This window comes from Terrapene carolina, unplaced genomic scaffold (assembly GCF_002925995.2).
Source record: "Terrapene carolina triunguis isolate 2854851 unplaced genomic scaffold, T_m_triunguis-2.0 Scaffold84, whole genome shotgun sequence".
NCBI lineage: Eukaryota > Metazoa > Chordata > Testudines > Emydidae > Terrapene > Terrapene triunguis.
In genome coordinates this window covers 21,348,291-21,368,621 of record NW_020664435.1, presented here as the reverse complement: position 1 = coordinate 21,368,621, position 20,331 = coordinate 21,348,291, and the positions used below count along the sequence as shown (strand labels likewise).

The following is a 20,331-nucleotide window of genomic DNA, read 5'->3' as shown; positions in this document are numbered from 1 at the left end:
CTTGGGGGCTTGCACTACATTATTTCACACTGTCTATGCTTAACTACTTATTTAGCACCCAGAGTTGTATATTGATAGTTTAGATCTGTGGGCATCAAGCTTATCAAGCTTGCTACCCAAGGGTTGAATCAGGCCTGCAAACTCCTTGCACCTGTGTTTTCAGACCTAAGCATAGTGGATACCCGGGGGGGAGGATGAAATTCAGACAGATGCACCCTGCTACTAAAGCCGGGTCGCACAAATGAAAGATCCGGGGCGCCCCAAGCCAGTGGGAACCTACCAGGGCAGATGCACCCTCAATAGTGTACATCTGGCTCGCTGCGTGTCACCTTTTGCTCCCCAGGCTACAGCTCCGGCTCCCACCGCCCTCACCTGGGCTCCCCGCGGCTACCGGGACGATCCCCTCCCCCTCCCGGATTCCAGCCGCCGCCACCTTCAGCGCTCCACTCATTTGAATATTTTTACCTTTGTGGCCGAAGTGCAGCCAATCAGCGAGCGCGGCGGCGGCGAGCGCAGCTCCCCCCACCCCCCAAGGAGGTGGCATAGCCGGCGCGACACGCCGGGAGGGCGTGTGAGTTCCCAGCGCACTGCGGGCTCCAGCTGCCACCTGCCCCGCCGCGAGGGAGAGGCGAGCGGTCAGACCGCAGGCACCAGCCCCAGGGCCCTCGCCGCTCCTGCCTCCGCTCGCTGCGTGCCCGCGGCAGCCCCGTTCTCCAGCCGCGGCCAAGGGCGCCGGCGAGATGGTTTGCGGCGGCTTCACCTGCTCCAAGAACTGCCTGTGCGCCCTCAACCTGCTCTACACGGTGAGTAGCTGCCGCCACTCCCGGCCCAGCGCCAGCCTGTGCCCCTGCTGGGAAGCTTCTTGGGGGGCTCCGGGCGCCCCCGAGTGAGTGTAACTCCCCCGCTCGGAGGAAGAGGGAGAGCAGCTCCCTGCTTGTCAGGCTGCCGCCTGCGGCGGCCACAGCTTCGCCGTCTGCAGCAGGAGAGGCTGGGGCGTCGCGCCGGTTCTTCTGCCTCCCCATTAGCCAGGGCACCGCCGGAGCCAGCTTGGATCCACAGCGAAACGGCTCCCCCGCGGAGCCTCCAGGGATCAGTAGCTGCTCCTGGCTGTGCAGCACCTGCAGGCAGAGCGGAAAGATCGGCCAGGGAGTTAAAGGACCAGCAGCTGCTGGGGTCTCGGTGTCCGGCTTGCCGCACAGTCTCCCTGAAGGGGGAAGTCAGCCTTGAATCTTCTAGGAGACAGACAGGATTGTTTGACCACGCAGCAGCCTTGTATAGGGATGGCGCAGAGATCTATGTGTTCCTAGGGTTGGGGGGAGAGGGGGAGCTGGATTGGCATGGGCATGTGAGTCTATCTTGTTGATCAATAAAGTCTCCAGGGTTCAGTAGAATCAGTCTGGTTACTAATGCTAACTAACTACAATTGTTTTAAAAACCATCCTGTCATGCTGGTGTCTTGTAAACTGGAGCAACGTGGCTTGTTTCAGATCAAAATCCACCTTCCTCTCCTTGAGACTGGTGCTTATCGTGTTTAGTTAGTAACTGCTGACCAGTGCACTTTAGGCTCTGGAAGGTTCCCCCCCCCCCAACTTCCACCTGACTAAATCATATTGTGATTACATTTAGTTTCTCATTATTCTGTTATAAAACAGGGCAAACCAAGAAAGTGGGAAAAGAGCACGGCAAAGCCTGAATGTTGTTTGGTTAAAGTTGAGAATAAATGTGCTCACACCTTTTTTACTTAGAAAGATCTCCTTAGCCAGTCAAGGAATGAGGAAGGCTCCTTTTTTACATTTTTGCCATAGTGCTTAGTAAGGTGCTAAAAGCGGTCCCTTTGGCATGATAACATGTAAAACTTCTGTACTTGTATGTTATTTAGGCTCTGTAAAATCTTTTATCTAGGCTGCACATATGAGCAAGTTCATTCAATAGACACTTGTACATGGGGGGAGGGGGAGGAAGAATATTAAAGAGCTTCCAGCTACTGTAGCATTAGGGGTTTAGAAATGCCGATAATAATTTCATAAGTCCATTTCCTTTTTAAAAATGAGTAATATTTCTAAGAGTTGTTGCGTAGGGTACTGGCTGTTTGGGGAGGAGGAGGCATACATTAATTTATTTTTTTACTGGATTTAAAAGTTGTATGTGCAAATGACTTACTCGCTGCAGTGCTCAAATTCAAAAACAACCCTCTCATTTTACCTCCACCTTCCCCTAAACAGCTATTTCCAATATATAAAAGAAAACAAAATTTGCAACTATATTTTTATTATAAGGCTTTTTGGTGCAGAAACAAGGAGAAGTGTAGTGAGGTGATATAACTGTTTCCTTCCACATATCTTCTAAAAATCTAAATGTAATTGTTATAGTGTGCATTTAATATCTTTTTGTTACTTTAACAAACATTTGACAATAATATATGCGAATGCCAGGTCAGCCTGGAAATCACTTTTGGACTCCGCTGTGGTTCTGCATACTTGCACCTTTCTGGAGATAGCATCTTGTTCTCTAGAATCTCAGCTTTAATTTAACAAACAAAAGTAAGTTTCTAGCTATTACAGATGTGAAGAAAATCTCAAATATGTAAGAGTGTAAACTGATGCAAAGATATGTTTATCAGTCCAACATTAACTGTTTAATTCCTCGTGTAAGGGAGGAAAGAGAGAATCGCAGGTCTGCACAATGTACTGAGTGACATCTCATTTTGGTGTCCTGCCTGCGGTGGTGTTTGGAAGATAACTCTACTTTCCTCCTCTTTTCCCTCTTCTCTTCCCCTCCATCCCCCAGTCACATAGTAGCCAAGCCCAAGGAGCCTTGCAGAACCTATGGGCAGATCAGCACCACCAAGGGAGAGCTGCGTTCAGAGAGCTATGTGATCATGTTTTAAACACCTGCATGTGAGAAGGTTTCATTTTGACAACTTGCTTTTTATTTTGTTTATTTTGTGAAGAAGAGCATTGCCACCTCTCCTCCCATCCCCATATCCCATCTGACCCCTGCTGGAAATGTAGTTGTAGTTAGAAAAACAAATGGGACTTCTCTTTACAGCAGTGGTGGGCCACAGGTTGCCCATCAGAGTAATCTACTGGTGAACCACGGCCACTGGGAGCTGCGGGCAGCCCTGCAAATGTAAACACACAGTCTGGCGGCCCGCTAGCGGATTACCCTGACGGGCTGTGTGTGGCCTATGGGCCGCAGGTTGCCCATCACTGCCTTACAGTAAAGTCGAGTAAAACCAAGCCTTAAGACTTGTGTCTGTAGATTTTTGAGTCACGACAGCATTGGTAATGCTGTATTCTACTCAAAGCCGGCCTTACAGTGCCTGATCCTGCAAGATGCTGAGTCTGTTCAGTTCCTTGGGTGTTGACCTGACAGTATTAAAAATCAAAGCACTCCAATCACGGCAGTGCTGCTGACTTAAACTGGTTTAAATTTCTAAGTAGGAAGAAAAGCAGAAAGCAACCAAAGCATGAATAAAAACAAACTGGATTTTAAAAAAATGGATTAACTTCAAATAATCCAATGTGTGAGTAACATGACTAAAAAAAATTCTTTCTGAGTTAGTTGATGGCATCTCTTGAACAATTTCTGTCTGGAATTGGGAAAATATAGCTTAGTATGTGAGGTGTCTTTTTATATTCTATAGAAGTAGGGAATTTATCCTGGGAATTGCAGGTTCTTGCTGTAGCCTCTAAAAACTTATAATTCATATTCTGTCATTTTAAAATATCCTAATTTTCAAAACAACAAAGTAGGATATTACAAGTCACTATTGTCACTGATTTTACCGGTACTATAGTGAAAAGTAACTTCGGTTGACTATGACAAATCCGTTGCTGTAAATTGTCTGAACAAATCCATGAATGAAAAGGGTTTTGTTTTTTTTCTTTTTTTTGTCATCTTGCAAAATGTCTAAAATGTTTCTGCCTTCAGTGGGCTAACTTCTTTCTTCTTTTTAGATTACATTTTGCTGATAACTTACTCTCACTTCTACTTAATTGTTAGAGGTCTTCAAGTGTCCTGCTTAAGTCCTGATCCTGCAATTTGTGACTGGTGCCCATGCAGAGCCTCACTGACCACACTGGGATTCAGTGCAGGAACAGGGAATCTAATCTGTCCACATACAGTCAATTGAATGTGCGTAGTGGCACTGAAGTCTGTGGGATTACTCACATACTTAAAGTTAAGCACTTGCTTAAGTGCTTTTTCTTGACTGAAGACATGCTGGGAAAATTGTTTTGTATTTAAGAAACATCAATTTGAAATCTAGTCAATTAGGGAAAAAAATATTTAATTTCAGGTCCGTGCCAATTTTTGAGGTTTTTTGTAGTTACATTTTTAAAAACATGTTTTAAGTGTTGGCAGTTAATTGGAAGGGGAATATTTAAGTCCCAGTTAACAATCAGAAAGTAAAAAGGTAGCTCTACTTTGCGGATTAATTGAACCAAAGACCTGATGACAACCATCCCACCAAAAAACACTTGTCTTGTATCATCTGAGCAGCAGCCTAAACAGTTAAATTTCTGCTGCTGCAGGAACTGTAGAGACTAACTTTGACATTTTTAAAAAGTTTCAATATTGCAACTTGGATTTTTTAAATTTATTGAATGTGTTTTACTTAAATTACATATTTACTGTAGATGTGGCTTCATTTTTTTCCAGTTAAAGGTATGTAATTTTAGCTAGTACAGGGTTGATTATGTAACTGCACTTTGTTCATTTAATCGAATCAATGGAAAATACCAAATATCTGATTAGAAAAATCTACACTTCATATAGTGGTTTGCTGGTAATTGAGCTCACGTTTATCTACAGAGGGTATGTAAAACTGTCTTATACTTTAGTATTACTTTGAAATTATGTCATGCTTTGCATACAGCTCCATATTTCTATAACACTGCCTGTTGTGCTGATGGAGCTACAGCTGTTGTAATTACTGGATTAATACTACCTTCTTTCTCTGTTTTTCAAAAGTGTTCCCTTTCCCCGTCTCCCAATATAATCTGAAAATAAAATTTGCTCTGGATTTCATAAAAGATTTTGGATGAGGACAGAAATTCTCATATTGAGAAGACAACCCTTTGCCAGCCTGGCTGTTGACAACAAGGAACATGGCTAATAACAAAGCATTAGCCAAGTGGGAGGTGGACATACATTATGGGAAATATCTTCCAGTGCAAAGCTAGTGAATCTCCCTTTTTCCTTCTTCAAGGATTCCCTCTGTATAGGAGATCCTAGTGTAGCCAAGAAGAGCCACCATATCAGTTTCTTTGCCACCCCTTCCTTACCCTTGGCACAGTGAGTTTTCCCAGGGTAAACAGGGGCAGGGCTGGGTGTACCTATTTCCCAGTGATTTCTTGCTGTTTCAGTGGCTTCTTGGAGTCATGTGCAATCAGGCATAAGTTAGAGCAACCAGGGCTACTCTAACTTTGTGCCAGGATGGGACAAGTTCTTATGGGGTAATGAGTTAGTGCATAGTCTGTAGGAGAACAGAGCAGCAAATTTCCATTTGAGTTAATATGAAAATGAATTTCTCAACCTGTGATGTAGATAAGCAGCTACTAAGTGACCACACTACTTGTTATGGTTGGCGTCTCCATTCAAGAGTTTTTAATGGGTTTTTAATAAAAAGTTTGGGAGTGCAGTGCCAAGACAGTAAGGGGAAGTTTGTGCAGCAACTGCTTGTACTGAGTGGCCCTACCTCATCTTATCTCTTTGATATTTGTAGATATTCTGTTTTCCCATATCTAACACCTTCTCCACCCAAGGTAACTTTGAAGGTAGCTTTATGAGATGGACTCAGTTTTTATGTCTATACAAAATGATTATACAGAAGCTTTTTCTAAATATATAATACATATTCTTGTTAACCTAAACTAAATCATGTTGATCCATTGCATGGCTCTTGTCACCAATTTCTTTGTGCACATTTGATAGTGCATAACATTGGCTACAGAGGGCCTAGGAATATTTCTAAGATTCATGTGACAAACTTGGAAATGTACTTGGCTTTACCATACATCAATCTATTACAAGGTTTATGTCAATTCAACTTCTTATTTAATTGTCAGATACTGGTATGGAGCCAGGCAACTTCCAGTGTTTATGGTTCCATATATATATATATATATATATATATATATATTCCATATTAATAGCTCATGCAGATAGCTTAAGCAGAGCACAGTGTCTGTATTTAGCTGTAGAGATGCCAGAACATGAGATCAGACTTTACTTTGTGGTAGAAAGCCTGCTCAAGCAGGCAAAAAGTTAACCTCCATTGGCTTTTTGTTTTTGGTTTCGTTTAAGTTAAATCTGTAGTAAACTGCTAGTGGTAAACTCACTATGACCGTACTGCTGATGGTATAGGTTCCACTGACTCCACATACAGGTCTGGGGAAGCATGAGGAGCTGTGGCAAGAATTATGGAGTTACTAGGACTTACCAGAAGCCTGCACTCCCTGTTTTATCTCTTTGGTATGGACATTATGCAGGATTTCCAATAAATCATGGTTCTGGCTATATAGGCAACCCTGCCAGAATTGTCTTTCTCGAGGAATCTCCAAATACTTGGATGAAACAAGAGGTGGTCAAAACAAGACCTCAGAATTTTGGCTTTGGTTTAGCACAGGGCTCTCAAACTCAAATGACCACGAGGGCCACTTGAGGACTAGTGCATTGGCCCAAGGGCCGCATCACTGACACACACCCCCCCCTCGCTGCCCCCAGCCCTGCCCCCACTCCACCCCTTCCATGAGGCCCCGCCCCTGCCCCATCTCTTCTCCACCTCCTCCCCTGAGCGCACAGCTCCCTGCTCCTCCCCCCTCCCTCCTGCAAAGTGCTAAGCGCCACCAACAGTAATGCACCTCACTCAAAGGACAAAACACGAACTTAGTTAAATTTACTTCTGTTAAAGCCCCCCACTGCACTGGGTGCACCACCACTCCACCCCTGCTCTGCGTCTTCCAGGGGTGGCAGGTTTGTAGAAATTTTGGTGGTGCCCAGAACCTGCCCCCCCACAAACTCCACCCCCACCTGCCTATGGCTCTGGGAGGGAGTTTGGGTGGGGGAGGGAGTCTGGGGTGCAGACTCTGGGATGGAGTTTGGGTGCTGGGTGCAGGCTCCGGGCTGGGGCAGGGGGTGGGGTGCAGGCTCTGGAATGGAGTTTGGGGATAAGAGGGGGTGCAGGTGTGAGGGCTGTGGGGCTGGGGATGAGGGGTTTGGGGCATTGGAGAGGCCCAGGACTAGAGCGGAAGGGCAGCCTGCCCTGGACATAGTGGAGGGGGGCACTAGGACCCTGCGGCAGCAGGTGATGCCAGAAGCCAGCAGAGTGGAGTGGAGTCAGCATGAGCTGCAGGCTCTGGGGCAGTGAAGGGGCAGCAAGTGAGCCCGGGGGAGACGCGTGGGAGTGGCAGGCAGGGCCGGGGGAGAGACCCGGCCCCAAACATTGGGGAGCAGGGAGCTTAGCTGCCACATAAAATAACTTGGAGGGGGGGGCGGGGAGTTTGGCGGGCCACAGGGAAGAGCTTCGCGGGCTGCATGCGGCCCACGGGCCGCGTGTTTGAGACCCCTGGTTTAGCAGATGAGTGTAGGTTTGTGATAGTTTGCTTGCCTATTGCTGCTATATATTCTTCTACATTTTGTGTGGCACTGTACTTTTGTTGAGAGTTTGAAGAGAAGATTTGATTGAGTCTCAAAAGGTGACTTTAGTTGTAACCAAACAGTTGTTTGGTTAATAAACTTAAGGTCAACATTTCAAAAGGGTTCACTAATTTTGTGCGCCTCAATATTTGGGAGTGGAGCATAAGACACACCTGGGCCAGACTTCTGCTGTACTATCCACCTCCTTTATGATGATATAAAGAGGGAGGAAACATGTCTCCGAGAAATATCTTCAGTGTAAGGAAGTGATTGGTGCACAGCTACAGGGGGAAAATCGAGAGGAGGGAGGGGCATAGAGTGCACTATAGTCTGGCTCTTCTAAACCAGCATAATTTAGAGCAGCCCTTAGGCTGGCCCCTAGCAAGGTCCAGAATATAGGAGGCACAAAGGTGGCTTAAAGATGTCTTTATGCTACTCCACCCTCCCATTCCTGCTGTGGGAAAAAAAAAAAAACATGAGGACTGGGTCCTCAGTTGTTCTGAAAATATGGTACCAGGTGTCTCAAGTTGGTCACGGAAAACCAACAAAGATGAAAATACAGGCACCTAGATTTTCTAACAGTTGCAAAAAATAAATGGTTCTCTAACACATGTATAGAAAACATGGACTAAACATCAGAGACATTTTTGTTACAATTCCTCTGAAAAGGAGATTATTCTTTCAGTTAAAAGCAGCAAACCTATCTTGCTCTGAACTAGCAAGTATTGTGCATAGTTAAGCTGGACTGTCATGCCAATGGCAGAACTGGCTTTTCTGATTTGCAGCATTCCTATCTCCTTTCACATATATTGCCTGTGTCACGTCACAAGGTTGTTTAGTAACTAGGCTTTGATCACTCCTTTAGTTAAACAAGTGACCTACAGGTGAAATTTCCTGTTACCAATCCCTGTGAGTCAACCAGTCCTTTCATTATAGCTGCTTCAGTGCACACACAAACTTTAATGGAGAGAGGTTTTCTCCATTATCATAGCTAAAGTCAGCATTACAGGTGGGCTACTATATAAATGGGATGGGAGGCTGCTCAATACCCCAAACCCCTACGGTGCCAGTAGTGTGCCAGGTGTGCTGTGACTTGGAGGTACATGCTGTAGGTCAGAGGACCCCAAAGTGTGGGATGTGCCCCCCTATGAGGGTATGGTGGGGCCTTTGGGGGGCACAGTGGGTTCAGGGCAGTCCCCATGGGGGAAGAGCACCACTCAGCCCCTCCTCACCCCGAGCTCTGCTTTGGCCCTGCCCCCAGCCACAGCCCTGGCTCAGTGCAGCTCTGCACCCGGCTGGGAGCCTGACTGCGACACCGCTTGTTCTGCCCAGGGCTGAGATTCGGGGCAGGGCTGGTCCAGGAGTGGAGCCACACATGGCTCCGGTTGCCAGCCCCCACTGCAGCCCAGTTGCGACTCCGATCCTGCCCCTGGCTGTGGCTCGGTCCCTGGCCCCGCTCCCAGCCCCAGCCTCAGCCCCCTTACCCTGGTCACATCTCCCCTCCTCCTTTCTCCCCCCCCCCCACCTGCTCCCAGCTCTGGGGATGGGGGTTGTGGACAGGGGTAAGAGGGGGAGCGTGGCCCTCAAAAGTCTGGGGACCGCTGCTGTAGGTGCTTCAGCAAGTAGTGCTAGCCCTGGTGGGTCCGAATAACCACTCAGACACATGGCTAAGGGAAAAGGCATTTAGCTAGGACTGGCAGGAAAAAGAGGTAGCAGATATCTTTGGAACAGAGGCTTAAGAAGTTACAGTTCAAAGTGAGCAAAAGTGGTTCTTGTTTGGGTCTTGTTTGATATTTAGAGACTTATGCAAGGTGTATCTTTACCTTTTTGAACTTTTCATTGTCTGTCTTTATGAAAATCAATACAAAACACATTCCCTACCTCCTCAGAAAAAGGCCTTGAGAGATACTGGGCTGTTTGCCAATGTCATTCAGAGTATTCCTCACCTAGTTTTATTCTAAGACTAGTTCAGTAAAATGAAAAATCCAAGCCACCGGATTAATTAAACAGCATTACATCCCCATGTCGATGCTGTTGTTCAGAGTTAAAGCAGCCTTAATTAGGCTTCTCTTAATTCACCTTGGAAGTGAATTAAACTAAACTGAATGAAGGCCACTTTAATTCTGAATGAGTGTTCATACAGGAGTTTAATGTAGTTTAACTAATCCATTTCAAATTCACACCTTAATTAGTTTGGATTATTTTTCCTGCATGTCCCCCTGTAGACAAGCCCTTAGTGACCTAGTGGATTTTTATATATGTCAAAAATAGTATTTTGGGGCCTGTGTGATTTTTGACCTTCCATAGTGGGACTTCTGAAAGTCCCACTAGGTACCTAAATACCTTTAAAAATGGTCCTGGGTAACTACATTGGAACTGGGTTGGAAATCTTTTGTTTGGGGTTGGAGAGGAGGCAGGAAGGTGTCTTCCTGTAAATTTGTTTAACTGGAAATTGAAAGCCACATGTAGTGTTCAGATTGCATTTGTGATTAGTAAAATCAAATAGTTGTACTAGGCAAAACACTTACAGCTGCACTTAATTACAAAACTCAGTTATTTTTGGCAAGGCCAGAAGTGAGCACCCCCCCCCCTTTTTTTTCCCCCCAGCTTCTTTCATAGTTTGTTTAGGGCTCTGATTATTTGTAGTCTACGTCCCTCCTTCATATCCCACCCTCGATCTAACTATCCTGGAGTTTTTCATGGCTCCAACACTTTTCTTTGTGTTAGAGTGAAAACAGGAAAGGCTGGACCTTCCTGCTCATAAAACAATATTTCTAATAAACTAGCTGAACCACAATCTGCATTTTCAGAATACCATCCTTTGAAAGGAAGGAAACTGCTTACTGAGAGCATTTTGAATTTGTTCTGATTATTAGCGTAGTCTTTGCTTCATAGTGAAGCTGATTTCCCAAAGGAACATTCTGTGAGGAGAAGACTTCTGACTGTTTGTTTTGCTGTCTGCATTATTTGACACGCTACTCTAACAAACAGCATATTTGCATTTGATCTCTGTAAATGTGTATTGTCCCAACATCAACAATTCAGAAAATGTTGAAGATTAACACTGGTGTAGTGCTGATTGGACTATATGCCTAGAAAGTTGGATATTTTTTCCAACCTGTTCACATAGCAACGGAGCCAAGTATATCCTGTTTCTTTAAATAGACCTTGCATTTCTCACAAGGTATTTGGAACTCTAATTTATTTCTCAATCTGTGGTATAAAGCTGTTAATCCTTGTTTCAGATGCATGTTCAACTCTATTATAATCCCTATTGTTATATTAGTGTGTCTGGTATGAGACATTGATCTTAAATTGGGGATGGAATGTGTTGGAACAGACCTCACATTCACAATATTGAAAGGTAAATGTACACTTTAAGTTATGAACAAGAGAACTCTCTACAGGAGCTCATTTTTTAAATTGTTAACTTCACATTTTGGACTTTTGTTTTTCAGTGATGAGGGGAGAGAGATGTATCATCTTTTAATGGCAGGAAACATTAGTGCTAGGAGCACTAGCAATCTAGACTATTTTTCTTTTACATACTAATTGTCTTTTTTTTTTTTTTTTTTTTTTCCCCCTTTCTTTTTTTTTTTTTTTTTTTTTTTTTTTTTTTTTTTGTGTCTTTCGGTTTTTAGTTTTTTTTTTTTTTACTTATTAATTGTTTTTTTTTTTTTTTTTTTTTCTCCCCCCTTCCTCCCTCTAGCTGGTCAGCCTGCTGCTGATTGGAATTGCAGCATGGGGTATAGGCTTTGGCCTCATTTCTAGTTTCCGAGTAGTTGGCGTGGTAATTGCAGTGGGGATCTTTCTGTTCCTTATTGCTTTGGTTGGATTGATCGGTGCAGTCAAACACCATCAGGTGTTACTCTTCTTTGTATCCTTTGATTGGGAATTTACAAACACAAGTTGTTGTGGTGGTGGGGTTTTGTGTGTGTGTGTTTGTATTAAAGTAATTCCTAGTTGTGGATCAGAACCCCATTGTGCTAGATGCTATACAAACACAGAACAAAAAGGTGCCCCAACGCTCCTTCCCAATTTATGTGCCACAAAATTCGTTCTCCATAATGCTCCCCTTCATCCACTGTCAATTTTTTTTTAACCTCTTGCTTCCTTTTTATTTGTATGATGAAAATGTTGCTTCTGTCAAGGGCTCATCTACATCACATCTATAACAGTCGCAGGAGACTTTTACTGCATGTTTGTCCCCTGACCTAATTACAACACAGTTCTAACTCTAGATTAAAGTAAACTCAACTGTGTTGTAGTGGAGTCAGATGACAGGCCTGGTGTAACAGGTTTCCCTGAATTTGTTATAGGGAAATTTAGATATTTCTCAGGCACCAATTGGATTTTTGGATCTCTGTGAAGCAGGTGACGCTTATTTAATTCAGCCTCCTTTTGTTTTCATTCACATCTAGTCCTTTGTCAGCCCGAATTAGAATTGAGCATGTGAGACACTTTCTCGGGGTGCCCAGGACTGAGAGTCTCCTTGTTACCCTCCTACCTCAGCGAGAGGCAGACTTGCCGGTGCTTAACTGAACTGGGTGTCAGCTCCCTAACACCACTAACCACAATCTCCGCACAGCTCTGTTTTGCAGGTTAACAATAGGTGTATCCAAGCCCCCTGGAAACATCCCCCTGCAGCATCCAGCCCCTCTAACTGGACACCAATAGAAATTACCAGATTTGCTGCCCCCAAAGGAACAGTATACACACAGTTTGTCTGATACAGTTCAGGAGCAGGTCCTTGATAATATCACATCACTGAGATATATATTTATAGTAAAAACAATCTTAAGTTTATTATCAAAAGCCACAACCCAAGTCAGTGATTAAGGCTGACAGGTGGAAACAGAAATGGTTACATATAAAACAAAAAGTATAACACGATCCTTAGAGTCAAACCTTAACTTTAAAAAGCTAAAATCCTTGTCTAAAGCAATCTCCCAGCATCACGAATCAACATGACTAGGATCCCACAGTTCTTTTTGGCACTTCAGTGAAGGATAAAAAACATGTCCTCTTGCTGCTTTGTTACACCCCCAAATCTACTGTTTTTGTCCCTAGAGTCAGGATGACCCCTGTGGTTTATTCCCTAGTGTGCTGGTTCCATGGTGCTTTCACATCTTTGTGTTGATGTTGTGTGCCAACCAACTTTCATTGTGTTGGCTTACAATGCTTACTTTATATGTGAACCAAGGCAGACAGGTGAAGCTACATCTTTGTCTGACAAAAACCTGTTTGTCACACCTGCATGGGTCACAGATTCTAAAATATAATTTCAGTACATACATGCATCCTAAATATCACCCACTCATACATCTCATAATAATTAAGATGATCCGTGGGACATACGCTTTTATTAGATATTTCACTTGTTCCTCTTTGGATATATACTATGAAAGCAGTGTGTTGGGTGTAGTGAGTTTGTCAGGCCTGATAGCAGTTGCTGTTACAGATCAGTGAACCCTTTGCCAGGTGGCACCGAGAGGTTCTTGGGGTCACAGCATGGACTTTGTCTAATGCTATTGACAACGTGCCGTGTTGACACTATATAAGTAGTTTATGGTGATTCCCTCCATGGTTAAATCATGATAATTGTATTTAGCTTTCGTTCTGGGGTTGGGGGGGGGGTAAAGATTCATCAACTCCAACTTTATTTTTCATTAGTGGACTGCACCCAAAAATCAAAGAGTGACTTTTAATTTTGCTAATACAGTAGTTCAATTTCCAGAAGTATACAAATCTGTCAATGAACGACAGAAAACTAATGGCAAATTTTCAAAACTTGCCTCTTCAATATTTAAAAATAAGGGTTTTTCCTTTCAGAATGATGCATTTTAAAAAACTGATTTAAGAAAACGAGATGTAAGACCCTGTATTGTAATAGTATCTCTCCTGTGTAAGTTTTATGCAGGTTCAGGTTACTTTCTGTAATAAGGTGAGACTCTGAGTCATTGAAGGAAAAAGAATGTTTGAACAAAGGGTGCTGCCTACCTTCTAAGACTGCCTGGAAAATTAACTGCTTTGTGCATAGGAAATCTGTCATTTAAACCCTTGCTAACTTTGAGTCTGGGATTAGCAATGGGAGTATGGAACTTCCCACTTCTAGGTCAGCTGTCTGATGAAAATTATTGCAAACAGTCCTCTGCATCACAAAAAATATTGCTGATCTAAATTTGCAATCTTGTTAACAAGGTCAGCAGATAAATGTTCTCTGGGGCAGGGACTTTTTTTCTTTGTTTTGTCTGTAAAACACCTAGCATGACCAGGTCCTGATCCATTAGTCAGGTTCCTCGGTGTTGCTATAATACAAATAAATAGATTAAATAGGCATTAAAAGGCAATTAGACATTCCCTGTTTTGGCTAAATATTTTTCCATTCTGTCCAATGTATTGCAGCAGAGTTAGGGCTCGCTATTTTTCTCTCCAAACATACCTTTTTGTCAATTTTGAATATTTTTCTTTAGACAACCTCTAGGAGCACTCCTGTAGTATATAGAAGGCCATAGATTATACCAGGGTGGATTTGATTTAAATCAATTTAATTTAAATCACTAGTCAGGAAGACTGATTTAATCATGGTTTTCTACATAAAAGTGCATTCTTGTTGGTGGTTATAACCTTAATACATATTCTTCACAACTCAGAGATAGATGTAGTTTTCATTTTTAGAAGGTACACACTATACATTTTCAAACAGTGATTTATTTTGAAAACTTTTCAGATTAGTTTTACAGCTATATCAGAAAATGAATGAATGATTGTTTGGTTAGTTCATTTACCAAAGGTAATTGAAGCAGATATTTATGAAGTCATTGGGAGGTGAACTATCTCCAATTCAACAGGTTAATCATTAATATTTGGAAGATTTTCTTGCCATGCTGTATTAGGAGGAGAACATCACCAGACAGATATTTAAATTGTTTTGTTTTAACTAAAACAACAATGTTAAGTATTCTGGATTTTTTTTCTTCAACAGCAAACATAATATTTTAACAAAGCAAGCATATTTCCCTCGCTTCTCACATTTTATCTCCAGACTTCTTGTCCAGATCTATTCCGCCCCCAACAATCTTCTATTCAGTGAACTTTTTGAAACTTTGCACTTTTAGAGAGAGATAAGGGATTGACTCTGTGTACACAAATTTGCAGAGGGACAATAGAGTTGAGGTCTGTTATTTCTCACCTCTCTTTATTTATTTTTTTTTATTTGAAAACATTTTTACTGTTAACAAGCATGTTACCTCAGGAGAGACACATCTACAGTTTGAGAACTGCATAACTAAGCATCTCTGATGGTATCTTCTAGACTGAGCACTGAGTCCCATTGGTAGATAGAAAGATTAACCTAAACAGTCTATACAGAAGCCTGTGGAACCCCATAAAATTGGGTCCCTAATCCATGATCTATTGGAATTCATTTACAAGACTTTTTTCTTAAACATTACATGAATATATTGTCTCATACTATAGAATTTATAATCCCTATTCCATGGGATCTTTAAAATCATGTGACTTGTAGAAAACAAATACAAAGCATTGCAAATAGATTTTTTTTTTAAATTATATCATAAAGCATTGTCTGGTTGAGCTCTTACTTATTCATTACTTATACATTCCAAAAGATGGCCAAGCCCTCCCATTTAGATGCTCAATAGTTTTTATATTCTTAAGCACCATTTATGTACATACTTGACTCTGCATGTAACTGTTAAGCACATGCTTTGCTTACCTAAAATTCCTTTGAAAATGTAACCTTAACTGTCTTTCTTCAGTACATGATTATTCTCTTGCTAGTGTTCATTGTCCAGTTTTCAGTCTCCTGTGCTTGTTTGGCATTGAACAAAGATCAGCAGGTAAGAAATTTCTTCTGAATTTTCAGTTGAACAAAAATGTTGTGTTGTAGATAGTTTTGAGCTATGTACTGTTGCCTAGACAACTTGATCAAACTGTAGTATGCATAGTATATTGATTGTATATATCTATAAAGGATGATGGGGACCACCTTCACATGCTTTATTAAGCTAAGGACTGCTGCAAAATCAATGCTCGGTGTCAGGTTCCTAGGAGGAAATTTATGCAGTTTATATTATGACTCTACTACTTTTAGACTTCCTGGTTACATTTCTGTTCTCAAGTATGTCAGTTATGTGATATGAAGTTCAGCAACTTGAAGCAAGCTGAACTAATACGCACGAATCTAAATTTAAGATAACAGCAAAGGAGACTAACACTGAATTACTTATATGTGTAAAAAAACATTTCCATATAATAACATGAATAATCCAAAAACTATGGCTATTATAGGTATATTCAGTCCAATCTATTAAGCATGCAAACCCTATTTGATTTAAGGTGTATCTCCTTTCTCTATCCACAAAAGTCAGATAAGTGACCCCCTTCTTAATGACTTTCTAGTAGTACACTGGCATATGGAACCAGCCCCATCCCCTGGGCACGCAGTCTGCCTCTAAGAGCCAGTCTCTTTGTTTGTTTGTTTGTTTGTTTGTTTAAGTTTATACCCTGCTTGAACTGTTAGACTTCACAAATCTGTGCCATTTATTAAAGGTTACCTCCTTTATTCAACTTCATTTCTATAGCCCAGCTTCGTAACCTAGTGAGGTTTACACAGTGGATAAGATGTTATCAAGCATAGTTAGTGCAGGAGCTACTGATGACAGTGATCACACCTCTCAATGTGGGGGGGAAAAAACTGGGACAGCTGTCATGGGATAAAGGGGGGTATGTGGCAGGGCTTTGATTGATGGCTGTGTGTGAGGTGAAAGTAGGAAAGGTGCTCCCTTTGTTCTTTTCCTCACCTTTGTGCTCACCCTTTCTGAAATCTTTTCATCTTTAATTCATAGATTCGAAGGCCAGAAGGGACCATTGTGATCCTCTAGTTTGACCTCCTGTATAGCGCAGGCCATAAACTTCTTCCCCAAAATAATTCCTAGAGCATCTCTTTTAGAAAAACATCCAATCATGATTTTAAAATTGTCAGTGATGGAGAATCCACCACAACCCTTGGTAAATTGTTCCAAAGATTAATTACTCACACTGTTAAAAATGTACCTTATTTCTAGTCTGAATTTGTGTAGCTTCAACTTCCAGCTGTTGGATTGTGTTATACCTTTGTCTGCTAGATTGAAGAGCCCTTTATTAAATATTTGTTCTCCGTGTAGGTACTTATAGACTGAATTGACACCCCTTAGCCTTCTCTTTGTTAAACTAAATAGATAGACTCAAGAAGCTCAATCACTATAAGGCATGTTTTCTAATCCTTTAATCATTCTCGTGGCTTTTCTCTGAACCCTGTCTAATTTATCAACATCCTTCTTGAATTGTGGGCACCAGAACTGGACACAGTATTCCAGCAGCAGTCACACCAGTGCCAAATATAGAGGTAAAATAACCTATTTGAGGTTTCCCCCATTTATGCATCACAAGATTATATTAGCACTTTTGGCCACAGCATCATACTGGGAGCTCATGTTCAGCTTCTCTACCACAACCCCCAAATCTCTTTGAGTCACTTTTTCCCAGGATAGAGTCCCCCATCCTGTAAGTATGGCCTACGTTGTTTGTTCCCAGATATATACATTTACATTTAGCCATATTAAAATGGATATTTTTTGCTTGTGCCCAGTTTGCCAAGTGATCTAGATCACTCTGAATCAGTAATCTATCCTTGTCCTTATTTACCACTGCCCCAATTTTAGTGTCATCAGAAAACTTTATCAGTGATGATTTTTGTGTTTTTTCTTCCAGGTCATTGATAAAACTGTTAAGTAGTGTAGGGTCAAGAACGGATCCATGCAGGACTCCACTGGAAACAAACCCACTTGACGATTCCCTTTTCACAGTTATATTTTGAGACCTCTGTTAGCACCTATGAAATGGATTAAAAACAGGCTATGTTAATCAAAATGTCACGTCTAAGTATATTACATCAACACTATAACCTTTATCCAAATTTGTAATATCAAAAACAGATATCAGGTTAGTTTGACAGGATCTATTTGCCAGAAACCCATGTTGATTAGCATTAATTTTATTACTTTCCTTTAGTTCTTTATTAATAGAGTCCTGTATCAGCCACTCCATTATCTTGCCTGGGATTGATGTAAGGCTGACATACCTTTAATTACCTTGGTCATACTGTTTAGCCTCCTTAAAAATTGGCAAAACATTAGCTTTCTTCCAGTCTTCTGGAACTTTCCTGGGGCCACCAGCCAACTCCATGCTACTGAGCAACTTGCTCCTGCGGTTATTACAGCTTCTGGCTAACTTCCTGCTGTGGAGGAACAAGAGTATCTGTGCTAGGTCCCAGCTCCAGCAAACTTGCCCATTAAATTTACTGTATTTTATTCTGTTGGATTTTATGGAGCATCTTCAGTTAGTGCCTCTTAACCTTTAGCATTAGTATCTGACACAATTCAATCAACCATCAGCAGCAGGAAGTGAATAAGGGCATGGCAACTAGATTATCAGCCACGCACAGTGTTGGTCACAGTAAAACCAGTGTTTCACTAAAATCTCGTTAATGAGAGATCTGAACATAAGAACGGCCACATTGGGTCAGACCAACCAGATCTAGCCCAGTATCCTGTCTTCTGACAGTGGCCAATGCCAGGTGCCTCAGAGGGAATGAACAGAACAGGTAATCATCGAGTGATCCATCCCCTGTCTCCCATTCCCAGCTAGGGACACCATCCCTGCCCATCCTGGCTAATAGCCATTGATGGACATATCCTCCACAAACTTATCTAGTTCTTTTTTGAACCCTGTTATAATCTTGGCCTTCACAACATCCTCTGGCAAGACATTCCACAGGTTGACTGTGTGTTGTGTGAAAAAATACTTCCTTTTGTTTGTTTTAAACCTGCTGCCTATTAAAATTCACCTTGCCACTTAGCTGGTGATACAACTGAAGATCTGAAAAAGAGTGGAGATAATCCATTAGGACTGTGAACCTTATATACTGGATATTTTTCTTGCTTTAGCTATTTGGGCTATTTGTACATAACATTCATGACATTTGTATATTGCTTGTTTTAGACTGTAAATATATCAGGGTGGGGGCTGTGTCTGTGGGTATCACGTGGACACCAATGAAATACAAAAAACAAGGGTAGCATTTATTAAAAGATGCATGTGTTAACTTGTAGCGCCAACTTCTAGAGGTTGGATGGAACAACACAAAGAGTGCTAGAGAAGATATTGAGAGGAATCTAAACTGTTGTGGTTTCAGAAACTTCAATTCAAGTGAAACCTGCTCTGCTGTAAGTAGATTACTGAGTTATAACTTTTGTTACTTTCACTCATTTTTTTCTAGAGAAGTGTGCAACCATATTGCCATTGCTTAGCAGCTTAAGTACATCATCACATTTACAGGAATACTGTATAGTTTGAAAAATCATTATCAAATACACAAGACAGAAATTGTATCAGTTCATTTTATGGTACTTACCTCTTTGGTACTCAAGCACTTTGAGATCTTCTGATTAAAAAGCAAGACATAGGAGTCAAGTATTATTTACAGTCCAATTTATTAAAAATGCCAATCTTGGGCAAAACTAAGCCATCTAAAGACTAGGTGCCTCTGGCTAGCTTCACATGTTTATTAAAAAATGTAGCACAATGTAAAAGCTGTAATTTCTTCTGTTACAGGCTTGTGTTAAAGATAACGACTGTTCAACATGTGCATCTATAATAGAAGAATATTCAGGAATGGTACTGAGATTTGTAGGTGGCATAGGACTCTTCTTCAGTTTCACTGAGGTGAGTGCACTTGAGCGTAATTGTTTCCAAAAAAAGTCCGGTGTATTAGGAGTTTACTACATAAATCTCTAACACTATTATTCAACATCGTTTGACTTTTCTGACTAGCAACTCAAGCAGAGTGGATAGTGAACAGAAACTGCCAAGAGGCAGGTTTGTAGATATTCAACACTGGTCTCTAATCTTTAGTGCATATGGTAGCCATACCTTTCAGGTTACATTGTTAATACTGTAGGTAAATGGGTAAGCAATAATTGTAGATATTGGTGTGGTCAGAGGGAAGTATGTGCCAACACCACACGCATTGTATATGCAGGTTTTTCTCCTTGTTGCTAGAAAGAATTCTGTCACTGGATACATCCTCCCACTAGTAACAAAGGGACTTGTGGGGTTTTCTTGTGATTTAAGTGCCAGTGCAAGCATGTCCTGAACTTGCATTTGGAAATTTTATGCATCATGACACTATGGAAAATATTCTGTTCTTTTAAACCAGAGATAAAAGCACTGCTAAGTGTCTGTCTTCTTCTTTTGCAGATTTTGGGAGTTTGGCTGACTTATAGATACAGGAACCAAAAAGATTCTCGTGCAAACCCTAGTGCATTTCTTTGATTGGAAAATTTCTCAAGGACTGAATCTTTTTCCAGTTAAAATATGAATTCTCTAGCAATTGGCACTTCTGCACGCTAAGGATCTGAAAGAAAATGATTTTCCTACATGGAGATGTTTGTGCTTGTCATCTTTGGTTTCCCATCTTCACTTCTGCGTTCTCTATCTGGAAATAGATATATCTATTCTGTAGCTGAACAGAATCTGAACAGTTCGGAGATGGTTAAATAACTGTTAGATCACAACAATTGCTGAAGCATACTGTTGCAAGTTAGTTTTATTGCCTTTCTTAGGTTT

At 41.7% G+C, this 20,331-nt stretch overlaps 1 protein-coding gene across 1 annotated transcript; it reads left to right on the top strand.

Moving 5' to 3' along the window:
• The first annotated feature begins 617 nt into the window (after positions 1-617).
• Positions 618-20,331, top strand: TSPAN13 (tetraspanin 13). The gene is made up of 6 exons (XM_024209065.2): positions 618-803; positions 11,351-11,518; positions 15,423-15,503; positions 18,816-18,929; positions 19,318-19,428; positions 19,963-20,331. The coding sequence occupies exons 1-6, from the start codon at positions 741-743 to the stop codon at positions 20,035-20,037; spliced, it is 612 nt and encodes a 203-aa protein (XP_024064833.1). The 5' UTR covers positions 618-740; the 3' UTR covers positions 20,038-20,331.